A 12,614-nucleotide genomic window follows, 5' to 3' on the forward strand; every position below is an offset into this window, starting at 1 on the left:
TTAGATAAATCTAAGAAAAAAAGGGTTAGAGAACAACCTCTTGCATGAGCACACTTTGTTCTTGAAAGGATGTTTTGGGGTTCAAAGAAATTTGTTTGATTCTCTTTGAAACCTAAAAACCCTAATTTAGGCAGCAACACTTAGAGAAGGGATCAGAAAATATGGGTGATTTGAGAACCTAAAATGTATGCCTCTCAGAGTGTAGCCAAAAACGTTGAATTATGAGGTTTAGTCTCTATTTATAGAGGTCAAAGGATTCTAAAAAATAGGTATGGACAACTAGGGTTTGAATTTGGACGCATCCTTTTGCGAAAAGGTCAAAAAGGGTGTGCATTATTGTCACTTGAAGGCCATTGGGCCAAAGCCCAACCAAGTGCAATTCAGCACTTTTAGAGTGCCGTTCAGCATTCCAAATGTGCCAAATTGGCTCTTGGAGGCCGAACGCGCTTTCGTGTTTGGGTGCCATTTGAACTCTTTTTCTAGGGGTTTTTGATTGATTCTTGTATCTAGACGTGTTTTCATCCTCCATCTATGATTCTTTATCTCTTTTCTAGATAATTCAGGCTTTTTAAGAACAATTATCTTGTGGATAAATCCCTTAGATCTTAATAAAGTTCAGATTATCCAAAATTTTATTGTTATCCAATCACCCTTTTTATTCCTATGCATGCATTCCTATCTTAAACACTAATTATCAACCAATCACAAAATTATTTAATTAATTTTAATTGTTTAACCAATCAGAATTAATTTAAATTAATCATGTGTAGTAGACTCTTCCTAAACACCATGCATGCTGACCGTGCAAACTTGATCATGCGATATTTTTCAATCTAATGGTTCAACTTAGAAATTGGACATATCGTTGCGACCGTTAGAATCTCAAGATCATTTCCATGATGTGTAATAAATGACATGATGCATGTAATGCAAGAACAAATTGATGTATGTAATGCAAGAACAATTTGACGCATGTGGCACAATAATGATTTTGGGGGTACATGGATGGTCATTCGAGTCATTCTCCTTAATTAAATCATGGGTGCAAAATCAAGTGTCTACACCTTTATTTTGTCTCTTCATATTCACACCATCTTACTATAAATTTGTCATTCTTTCTTCCAATCTTTGCATAGTTTTCCCTCACAAAAATGTTTCTCTCTCTCTCTCTCTCTCTCTCTCTCTCTCTCTCTCTATATATATATATATATATACTTTTTTTTTTGAATATTTTTTTATTTTTCCTACATCTCTGCTTTAAGTTGATAATTTTTTGTGTTCGCATAACTCTACTTTGGGTTGATGTGATTTAGTTTTGTGTTTTAAGTTTTTTTTTTGTTTTTTTTATATTTTTTTTTTATTGTTAGATGCTATCCTATTGCGTTATAAAAAATTAAAGATAATATATATTGTACTATTACATAACATGATTTGGGTAATTTGGTGTTTATTGTTATATCTTTCTTTTTTTTTACCTTTTTTTTTTCTTATCATCTTATTTTATTAAATATTTAAACTCAGCCATATCCTCCCTATAATTAAATTATTTATATTTTCTCTTTTTTATTTAAAAAAATCAAACATATAATATTTTAACATTTACAATTTCTCTAACCTTTCTCATTCCCTTTACCTTTTCATCTCCCCACTACCTTCTATCTTAATATCACTTTTCATCTTTCTCTTTATCTTCCTTTATTTTGTTTCTTCTTATTATTATCCTTTTACTATAAATTTGACATTCTCTCTTCTCTCTTCCCTTATATGCATAATATTTCTTCACAAAAAATTTTATTTCTCCCTTTTTTTTTTTTTTTTTTTTGGGTTCACTTCGATTCTTAAATTTTATCATATTGCATTGTAAAGAATTAAAGATAGTATATAAAAATGTAATATTATTAAATTACATAGCATGATTTGGATAATTTGGTGTTTATTTATAGATAATTAATTTGGTATTTATTGTTATATTTTTTATTTTTACTTTTTTTCTTCTCATATTATTTTATTCAACATTTAAATTCAACCACATCCTCCATATGTTCAATTATTATTATGGAATTAATATATTAGATTGTATATTTTTTAAAAGTCAATATGTGTTATTTGAAATAATGTTTTAAATTAGAGTTTTTTGTAGTGTAACATAATATATTTTGCAGTAGGATATTATATATAGTAAGATATGTATGAAAACACAATACAATAATAAAAGTTATCTTTTATTTTATAGTGTGAGAACTATTATACTAACTTATAACCATCTATACTATATATATGTATGCGAATCAACTCTTATAGGTATATTTTTCTCCACAACATAGATCGACATCTCTTTTTTTCTCACAATCAATAAATCATATATCATAAATTGGAAATATAAAATGAATTTTTTTTTCATCATATGAACATATGAATACATCTTGCAATATATAACTCTTCAAATTCATAAGATACATGATTACTTAGATTACATAGTAAAATAAGACCAACTTATCCATCATGACATTGCAATATCATCTAGATATAATTATATAAAAAAATCGTTTTGTTAATCTTGTCTCATAAACCAAAAGTACCATCTATATAGCTAATAATATCTTTAAAGAGTAACATAGGACGGAGAATTCTTAATTTGAATAGCAGATTTTATATATATATATATATATATCATCTAACCAAGGTTGTTAAAATCAGGATCTTACTTAGGATTGTGAGAGGTAGATAGGATTATGGATCATAAGATCGAATCATAGATTGTAAAATCCTACATATTTTCACACATTGATAATGATTTTGTACGTTGAATAATCATGTAACTTTTGAATTTAACCAAAAAAAAAAAAAAAGATTTGCATCATATGATGCAATTTGCATGTCATACATTGCTACGTCTATACTAATGAAACAAATATATTTAAGTTTTGACCCAATGTATCTAAAAAGTTCAATAAATGTTTAATTAGCAACTAAGTACCAAAATATTTATTAACACATGGAAATATTTTTCAAGTTCCAAGTTTAAAATCCAAAATAAGTTATCAAATGAAACTAGCTAACTAAAATATGAAATCCAAAAGCAAGATAATTATTAAAGTGAAGTGAACTTTTTAATTATTCTCATTCTAAGGTTCTTATAACCACCGTCCTAATCATCATTATTCCGTTCATCATCTATGTATACATTGTATATTTGTACACTAGAGCTGCAAAAGAGATCAAGATACAACTCACACTCAACTATTCAAGTTATACCACTCAACAACAATTATACAGCATGCTCAAACAAATCAATCAATATATAAATACAAGCATACTAATAAAATTATATATAAGAAAAACATTTTAGTAATATTAGAATACAAATTAGTATGTTGATCAAACAAATTTAATAATATTATAGCTTAATTAAAAGGTAGCGAAGCCAATATAAAATTTTTATTTAAAATTTTCATTTTGATTACAAGTAAACTATAAACAAGAAAACAGTTACTTAGGTTAACATAATTATATATATATATATATATATATAAAATATCATACTAAAACAATAATATTATCACGCGTAATGCGTGGGTCTGCAACTAGTGTGTATAATGTATGTTACTGTTAGTTACAAAATTTGGGGCGTTCATACAAGAGTATTGCACTGTTGCATGGTAGTTGCATGTATGTACAGAGAATCAAATACCGTTTGTGCAAGGATTAAGGAAGAAGGCAGGAAGCAAAGGGAATTTGCATACCCACTTGGGTCACTTTCATTTGACTTCAAGTCAATGTCTTCTTTTCTTTTACACTTTCTTCTATTTTTTATTCTTTTCTAACGTTTTTCTTTTAATCATGTTGTGTGCGTTCATATGCTTTTTCTAACCTTTACAAGGAAGTTATGGAAACTCATATAAGCCAAAAGCATATATGTTAGGAATCTCACTTTTTCTTTCTTTCATAATAGCCTCTATGTTGGTCTTTCCATAGGGTAACTTCTTTCAAGTTGGTTCCTTTGATGCTAAGCTAACCTTCATGATCTCTATTTTGAAGGGTGTATGACATTTTGGCCATTGACTGACTATACAGAGTAGAAGAAGGAACTGACAGAATGGAGAAGACTGCGGTGAAGAAGAAAGAAGTTCCAGGTCGACGCTTAATAGATTTGGTACTCTCTTGGTCTATCGAAGATGTTCACAATGAGAATCTTTACAAAAACCAGGTTTGTCCACCATAAAGCTCTCACCACCCTCCTCATTGTAAGAAATTAAGTTGTAACATCTGATCAAATTGGCCTTCTCACCACACCAGATTGTAGAGTATTATTGATTTCATTAAAGTTTTTTAGTTAGCCAAATGTCAAAAAATATGAGGATGACAAGATGAATATCACATCTGACCAAATGGGGTATTAATCATTAATTTATTTTATTTTTTTGTACACCAATAGAAAGTATGTTGTCAAGTTGGCGTAACATTAATTTCACATTTGTAGGTTAAGTTTTTTTTTTCCTTATATCTTCTCATGCAACTATTGGGAAAACCTAGAACTTGTTATGATTAAATAGTGTATAACATCAAATACAGAGTTCCTATATTGTGATTTGATTTATCTACATACTTAGAACAGCTGGCACAAAATTTGATGATAATTTGGATGCGGTTACATATTATTTCTTTATGTTCCCATTTCCTAGCAGAGATACAGAGCCTCGCAATTATGTTAAAATCATGTTGATCACACTTGTACACGTACTTAACTTTCCTCTCATGAAAATTGCAGTCCTAACCCTGAAATGATTCACTAACAGGTGAGACAGATCCCACTTAAATTTTCCTCAACAACAGAATACATGAATTCATTCACTTATCCACTTATTGAGGAAACACATGCTGACTTGTTATCAAGCATGTCAACACTGCATCTAGCGCCTAGGTGTGAAATATCGTCATTCAAACAAACCAAGAATTTTAAACCACCCAAAGACTTTTTTTACCGTATTACACTTAAAAGTGTGAGTGGATTGCAGAAGAATGGGGGATATGAACCTATGGTTGGAGACATCATTGCCTTGACAAATGTAAGATCAAAATACAAGGATTTAGACAGACCCAACAGACCCTTTATTGTTGCTTTTGTTCAAAGGGTGAAAGACGACAAAATTCTTACAATATTAGCCTCAGAGCCCATCTTGGCTGAAGAACCAGAGAACAAGAAGAGGGAAACTCTTTATGCTATTTGCCTGATAAACATGACCACAAATATCCGTATATGGAGAGCATTGAACTCTCAGCTGGAAGGAAAAAACTTAGATATCATTGAAAAAGTGCAGCAACCAAACTCTGCTGTAAGAATTTTAATTCTAGTTTACTTTAGTGTTGCATATTTAATGTTTTTGGAAATAATTCTCAGCAACTTTTTTTTTTTTAATTTCTTGTAGGAAGCTAAAATTTGTACTTCGTGCATTTCTGAAAACAATTGCAGTGCTACCTATGCAGATGTGAGGTCCAGAATCTGCTCTTCTGATTTAAATGACTCCCAGAAAGATGCAGTTCTTAGCTGTTTAGAAACTAGGAAATGCAATCATCAGAATAATGTCAAACTAATATGGGGTCCTCCGGGAACTGGGAAAACCAAGACAGTTGGTTATGTACTATTCTGTCTACTTAGAATGAAATGCAGAACTCTTACTTGTGCCCCGACGAATACTGCAGTTTTGGAAGTGACCCAGCGGCTTCTAAAGAATGTGACAGACTCACTTGAATATGATACTTATGGGCTTGGAGATATACTTTTATTTGGGAATGGGAAGCGGATGAAGATTGATGATCATCATGACCTTCTTGATGTATTCCTTGATAACCGAGTTACTATACTATATGAATGCCTTCTTTCATCAACTGGTTGGAAAGATACTTTACTATCAATGATTACTTTGCTCAACGAACCTAAACAGCAATATCATTTGTACTTGAAAAATAGAAGAGTGGAAGACCATGAGGAGAATATAAATGAAGGAAAATCTAAAAATAAAGGGATAGATAGGAATCAAGGGAAGGAGGTTGATGATCAATCCTCCAAAGACAAGAAGAGCAGGAAAAATCTGACGAAAGTTATCTTCCAAACCTTAAATGAAAACAAAAACAAGAAAAAACAGAAGGAGAAAGTGCGTTCGTGGAAAGAAAAGGGCTTAGAGCATGAGGAAAAAAAAAGGGAGGATAGTTCTTCCCAAGACAAGAAAAATGAAGGACAGGTAGCCAATGAATGTGATAACCCTTTGACATTTGAGGAATTCGTACAGAAGAGATTCAACTGCATTTCAAAGCGTCTGACATTTTTTATGGAAAATTTATATACACACTTACCTACTTCTTTTATTTCATTAGAAGTGGTAAAGAAGATGATCAAAGCTCTTGATCTTCTCAAATCTCTTGAAACTTTGTTGTGTGCTGTTACTGTTACTGATAAAGGGTTATTAGAGAAAGTCTTCAGAAAAAATGTAGGAAGCGGACTTGGTCACTTAAGGGAATTGAGTATTGTGAGAAATGAGTGCCTTCTTATCCTCAGATCACTTCCTCAAAAATTCCATGTTTCAAATTTTAAAAGCAAGTATGCTATAAAAAAATTCTGCCTGCAAAATTCTTGTCTGAATTTCTGCACTGTATCAAGCTCTGCCAAAGTTCATGAAGTAAAGACTGATCTGGAACTACTGGTTATAGATGAAGCTGCTCAGCTTAAGGAATGTGAATCAACCATTCCTTTACAACTTCCTGGCCTCCGCCATGCTATTCTCATTGGGGATGAACGTCAACTGCCTGCGATGGTTAAAAGCAAGGTTTAAAGTTTTATTATTATAGATTATGGTTATTTTCTTCTTCTTTTCTTGTTTTGAATTATCAATGTAACATCCTTAAATTTTTTTATTACTAGATTTCTGAGGAAGCTGAATTTGGAAGAAGTTTGTTCCAAAGGCTGGTATTGATAGGACACAAGAAACACATTCTAAATGTCCAGTATAGGATGCATCCATCCATAAGCTTATTCCCAAATAGGATGTTCTATGAAAATCATATTTTGGATGGCCACAATGTCAAAGGAAGAAGCTACAAGAGGCGTTTCCTTCAGGGGAAGATGTATGGTTCCTACTCTTTTATAAATGTAGCACATGGAAAAGAGGAATTTGATAACAGCCATAACCCGCAAAATATGGTTGAGGCGACTGTGGCATCTGAGATAGTTTCAAGCCTTTGCAAAGGTATGTATAAAATAGCAAATAACCCTAGTCTCAATTTTGGTAAAATGTTTTGCTAGGAAGGTTAGTTTTGGTTAGCCTGATCATCAATAAGTAATTGTGTTCCATAAATCTCAATTTCTTTTGTTTCTCCTTTCACTCCTAAAGAATCAGTTCGCACAAAGAAGAAGGTTAGAGTTGGTATCATCTCACCGTACAAGGCTCAAGTTTTTGCAATCGGAGAGAAGGTGAAAAACTACAATGCAGATTCTAATGATGACTTCTCTATTAGTGTTCGCTCTGTTGATGGGTTCCAGGGTGGTGAGGAGGATGTGATAATTATCTCAACTGTCAGATGTAATAAGAATGGAATAGTTGGTTTTATTAAAAATCATCAAAGAACAAATGTGGCTCTAACTCGTGCCAGGTAACAGATAATGTATAAAGTATAGATTTCACTATGGTGCAGAGAAAACATGTCTTGAGGCTCTAGTGGTTTTGCAATTAATAGGCATGGTCTCACTTTGCAGGTATTGCCTTTGGATATTGGGAAATGAAGCAACTTTAACTAAAAGGAACACTATTTGGAAGGAATTAGTCATTGATGCCAAGAAACGGAGGTGCTTCTACAATGCCCATGAAGACAAGGGTTTGGCTCAGGCTATTACAGTTGCCTTGGTTGGATGTAACCAAATGCACATTTTACTCAACGTGGATTCTTTTCTGTTCAGAAAAGCTAGATGGATGGTATGCTGATTTTTTTTCTTCTAATAGTTGTAATGATACATTAACTTGTAAAGATGTGTTGTCATCAGTTTCAAACATTAATTGGTTGACCCTCATTTTATTGTCTGATATAGGTCTCCTTCAGCAAAGATTTTTTGAAATCTATGTCAAGACTTAAAGATGCTGAGACTTGTACAAAAGTACTTACTTTATTGGAAAATCTTGCAAATGGTTGGCGTCAACCTCAAAGCAAGAAAAATCTCTATGTCCATCGTGGAGCTTCTTCCCAATTATTAGAGCAGTACAAGGTCAAAGGGTTGCTGCATCTAGTTTGGACTGTAGACATTCTCAAGGAAAATTCGAACTACATTCAGATTCTGAAGGTCTGGGACATTTTGCCATTATCTGAAATGCCAAAACTAGCAAATCAACTTGATGTCCTATTTGAGAATTATACTTTGGAAAAGATAAATCACTGCAAACACAAAAGCCTCAGTGGGTATGCATCCTGTCTTAATTCATTCTTATCAACTAACTGTTATTCAATTTTGTCCTTGATTGTGAAAAATGTCATTTTTGAAGCTAAATTGGGGAAGTGCTTTCTTTTTCTCTCTACCATCTTTGAACCTTTGACAGTGGGATTAACTGCAACACATATGACTAACCACCAGGGCAATAAAGACGGCTAGTATTATGGTTAAGTTTTTGATTAAATTTTCTGGTTGAAAACAACATGATACAATATGCCTTATGATAAAGCATTTAATCAAGTGAACTTAGCCAAAGGAATCTCTCAACTAGACTTTTAATGCATATACACATACATATATACATATCTAGATAGAGAGAGAGAGAGGATCTAGTGCCTGTTTGGTAAAACTTTTTCAAATCATGCTTTTTTATAGTATAGCCTTTTGAACTTCACTTTTTTTTTTTTTTTTTTTTTTAATGTACAATTTCTTTGAACAATCTTATTTTCAAAAAGCAGTAATTAAACTATACCAAATGGGCAACTATATTGACATAAATCACTATTTAGACAAGGGAATTGTTCCAGAAGATGTGACTTAACTTAAGCCCGTAGGGTGGGGGAAAGGAAGTCGATTTTTTAAAAATATATATATAAAAAATAACAATATTTCCTTCATGGAGACCTAACACCATTTTATTTGCTACAGGTGTTTAGTTGTTCCAATGAGATGGCCAGTCAACTCAAGTCCTGAAGCTGATCCTGTATTGTCCCTTTCGGAACCATTAGCTTCACTTAGTCTGAGGGATGAGTCAGAATCATCATCTACAACTAATGTGTGAGTAACATCAGTAATTATCCAACTAATTAATTTGTCTACTTTAGAATAGCTCTAAATGAAGAGCATAGGGAAGTTTTTAGTTTTTATTCAATTTAAATATGAACTTAGATTGTCAAATGGGAGTTATCCATCCTGTTGCAGTATGGTATTAATTAAATACAGTAACAGCATGTTCTGCTTTGCTTTAGGTGACTAGCATATTCTGCTATGCAAAAATCATATAATGTGACCCTCATGTTTGAAGAAATCCCTACAGAGAACTTGAAATTATGTCCTGATAAATATTATTTTCTTTCCTTTGACTTGGTATGAACCATGGTCAAACCTGGACTGTCATTTACTCATTTTAATGAAACTTTAGGGGTCATCATTCACAAGGGAAATTGGTGTAGTTTTTCCAATTTATTTTCTTAACAGCTTTGTCATTATATATATATTGTTCCTAATTTGTGACACAATCTGAACTACCACCAGAATCAGGATTCCTGCTGAACTCATTTCTCCTCTAAAGTAACATTTGTAACCCTATGTCTATTTTGCAAATTATGAGATTAGTCATGGTTTTTTTTTTTCCTTACTTACTGTTTGTTTTTCCAATCAATGATTTTCAGAATTAATTCGAAGCACACAACTGGGAGAAGTGTTGTTACAAATAAATGGGTAAGAAAGCTGCCTGATAACTAATCAGGTACGTTTACCTTCTTACTGGTGATAGAATTTGAGTATTTTAATTCTGAAGCTATCTTTATTTTTACCTGATATTGACTTGAGTCAATTGTTCATATTAAAATTTGAACTAAAACGAAGGTTATACATTCATCACCAACCTGATACGTTTCTAACATATTATACATGTTCTATCCATTTTAACTACAATCCAAGCACCTTTCTTTTTTTTTTTCTTCTTCTTTTCCCCCCTTCTACTTACATAATGAAAAAGTCTATTATGTGAAAATTTGAAATGATTAGACCTAAAATACTAATAAGTAGATTTGTCTGATCAATATGTAGATTTAAAATGATTTAAGTGTAAGATGTCATTTCAAATTCATAACACTAGTGTTTTTATTGGATCAAAATCCTCAAAATTCAAATCTAATCATATTGTTAAAATTCATATTAAATAATTTATACTGGTAATTTTTTTTCCAATCTATTGATTTTAAATCCTCAAATCCATATGCAACCCTAGTGTATGCTAAAATCTATGAGTTGGTTTTGTCTACGTAATATGCATGCTTTCTAAGACTCCCCTCATTGTTGACATGTCCACTGCAATTCCAAGACTTTCAGATAGTGGAGACCTGTAGGGAAGCCACAAGAATGGTTTCGTAGGAGGAGTTGCTGTACACAAGGACACAAAATAGCTTATGCACTCTCTTACTTATTACGAGGTTTAGTTTGCAAAGATACAGGTAATACCCAGTGCACAAAACTTTTACTGGCAGTTGAGTAATCAAGTACACTTGTTACAAGATGAGTGCCTTTGAGAGGGGGAAAAAAAACAAAACAAATCAAGCATTTGTAAAAATGGTGTGAATATATTCAGGAAGTTTCAGTTGGTTGTTATAATATCCAATCACAAATGAAAAATTGTGAAATTGGCTTTGTTGATGACTTTGATAAAAGATATGTATGTAATTACCTAACCCTGAAATTACAAATGGAGAATTTAGTAGGAGATTCTATTTACATACTATAAATCACAGTTGGAGAATCCTTGTCCTTTTTTATCTCTTACTGATCATTGCTAAACAGAATAATGAGAGATGATTTATGAATCCATTTATCCACGTCCGGAGTGAAAGAGTTGGAAATGCTAGATCATGCAATTCTTACATAGAAACAAACTAAGCAAGGCAAAATTCTATGTTAGAATGTGCAATCCCACAACTGTGGAACCCACACTGCAAGAGAGATGATTCATGATACATTAGATAACTACTGCAAATTGCAGAGGCTTAGGCCTAAGTACCATTGTCAATCCCCTTCCTAAAAGGCCTAAGAATGTTGACTTGAGACTGGAGCACAATAGTGAGGAAATATTTTACTGGCTTATTTTGGTAATATTTCCCACATGTATCCAGCAAAGCCCTCTATTTCCATTTTTTTTAGTTTTTGGCACATTTGTCATAAACTTAAGTAAATTTTTGGCTTTAATTCTTTAAGAGGCATTTATGCAATCAAAATATGTGATGCCGAGCTACATGCGAAGGATCATTTTAGGAAGACTGGCATGAAATAGCTCTGATGGTTAGCACCAGGAAAATAAATGAATAAAGTGCTGGTGCTAACATAATGTTCATCTTTCAGTTCTTTCGATCCTCATCATAATAACAAATAAATTTCGTATTCTATTGATTTATTTAATTTTGTAAATTACATATGGAAAATCAGGGTAATGGCCTTATCCTCATCAGCCAATCCTTATACATGTACATACAATCTAGAGACACTGAACTAAATTAACCTATGAAAATTTTGGACCTATATACATAGTCCAAAAGTTGATATGGAACAACATCAAGATTAAGTTTGATAGTTTTTAGACCCCTTAAACAATTGATTAAACCTAGGTAATTAGCCAAGTTGTTACTTAGTCCAATTAAACAAGTCTAGGTTATCACAATATAAAAGATCAAATCATGCAAAGTAGCGGAAAATAAATAACACAAGATATGATCACCCAGGAAACCAAACCGGTAAAAACTTGGGGAGGATTTGACCTAACTATCCTCAAGGTAAACTTGAATCCACTATTTTGAAAGAATCGAAGTTCATACAATAAGACTTACAAGCTCCCACGCTCGACTTCTTATTGCTATCAACCAGTAGAACTTACTGACACGACCACGTGCAAGTTCTGAATCCACGGACTCCTTCTTTCTTGGATTCACCACCAGCTACAAGCACACCCGCTTGTGTTTTCTTTAAGTTTCAATGGCAGCAACTGAATTGATCATCAAGGTGTAGATAAATCTTCTCCGGAAAACCCTAAGTTTGTGTAAAGGAAAGCTCCTCTAGATCTCACAAGAGATTTACACAAACCGCAAATATGAGCCACACTAAAACGTGGCTAGGGTTTGCCTTTTATACTTAGGACAAATAAGAAACCTTAAAAACATTTTAAAACACTTAGGGCTGAGTTGGACGAATCTGCAGAAAAACATTATGCCCGAGTTTCGATCGATCGAGCCTGTCTTTTGATCGATCGAGCCAAGCCGAAAGGCACAATCCTTTCCTGCTTTACACAGACGCATAACTTTGAGCTAGACTTAAACACTTCTAAACACATTGTTTTGATCATGGTTTGCCAACAATACAAATTAGAGTTCTAAATACATAAAATCCTAAACTTTAG

General features: G+C 32.5%; 1 protein-coding gene across 1 annotated transcript; it reads left to right on the forward strand.

Moving 5' to 3' along the window:
* The first annotated feature begins 3,956 nt into the window (after positions 1-3,956).
* On the forward strand, positions 3,957-10,956 carry LOC126727646 (uncharacterized). Its single transcript, XM_050433521.1, has 10 exons — positions 3,957-4,207; positions 4,797-5,333; positions 5,427-6,821; positions 6,917-7,241; positions 7,386-7,644; positions 7,748-7,964; positions 8,078-8,442; positions 9,122-9,250; positions 9,865-9,913; positions 10,547-10,956. The coding sequence occupies exons 1-10, from the start codon at positions 4,097-4,099 to the stop codon at positions 10,586-10,588; spliced, it is 3,429 nt and encodes a 1,142-aa protein (XP_050289478.1). The 5' UTR covers positions 3,957-4,096; the 3' UTR covers positions 10,589-10,956.
* The last annotated feature ends 1,658 nt before the right edge of the window (positions 10,957-12,614 follow it).

Source organism: Quercus robur, chromosome 5 (genome assembly GCF_932294415.1).
Source record: "Quercus robur chromosome 5, dhQueRobu3.1, whole genome shotgun sequence".
In the NCBI taxonomy this organism is placed as follows: Eukaryota; Viridiplantae; Streptophyta; class Magnoliopsida; order Fagales; family Fagaceae; genus Quercus; species Quercus robur.

Excerpts from the sequence above, each read along its gene's own strand:
- LOC126727646 (XM_050433521.1), top strand. The coding sequence starts at position 4,097 with ATGGAGAAGACTGCGGTGAAGAAGAAAGAAGTTCCAGGTCGACGCTTA. Across the intron at positions 7,242-7,385 it reads AGTTTCAAGCCTTTGCAAAG|AATCAGTTCGCACAAAGAAG; the intron begins GTATGTATAAAA and ends TCACTCCTAAAG. Across the intron at positions 7,645-7,747 it reads GTGGCTCTAACTCGTGCCAG|GTATTGCCTTTGGATATTGG; the intron begins GTAACAGATAAT and ends CTCACTTTGCAG.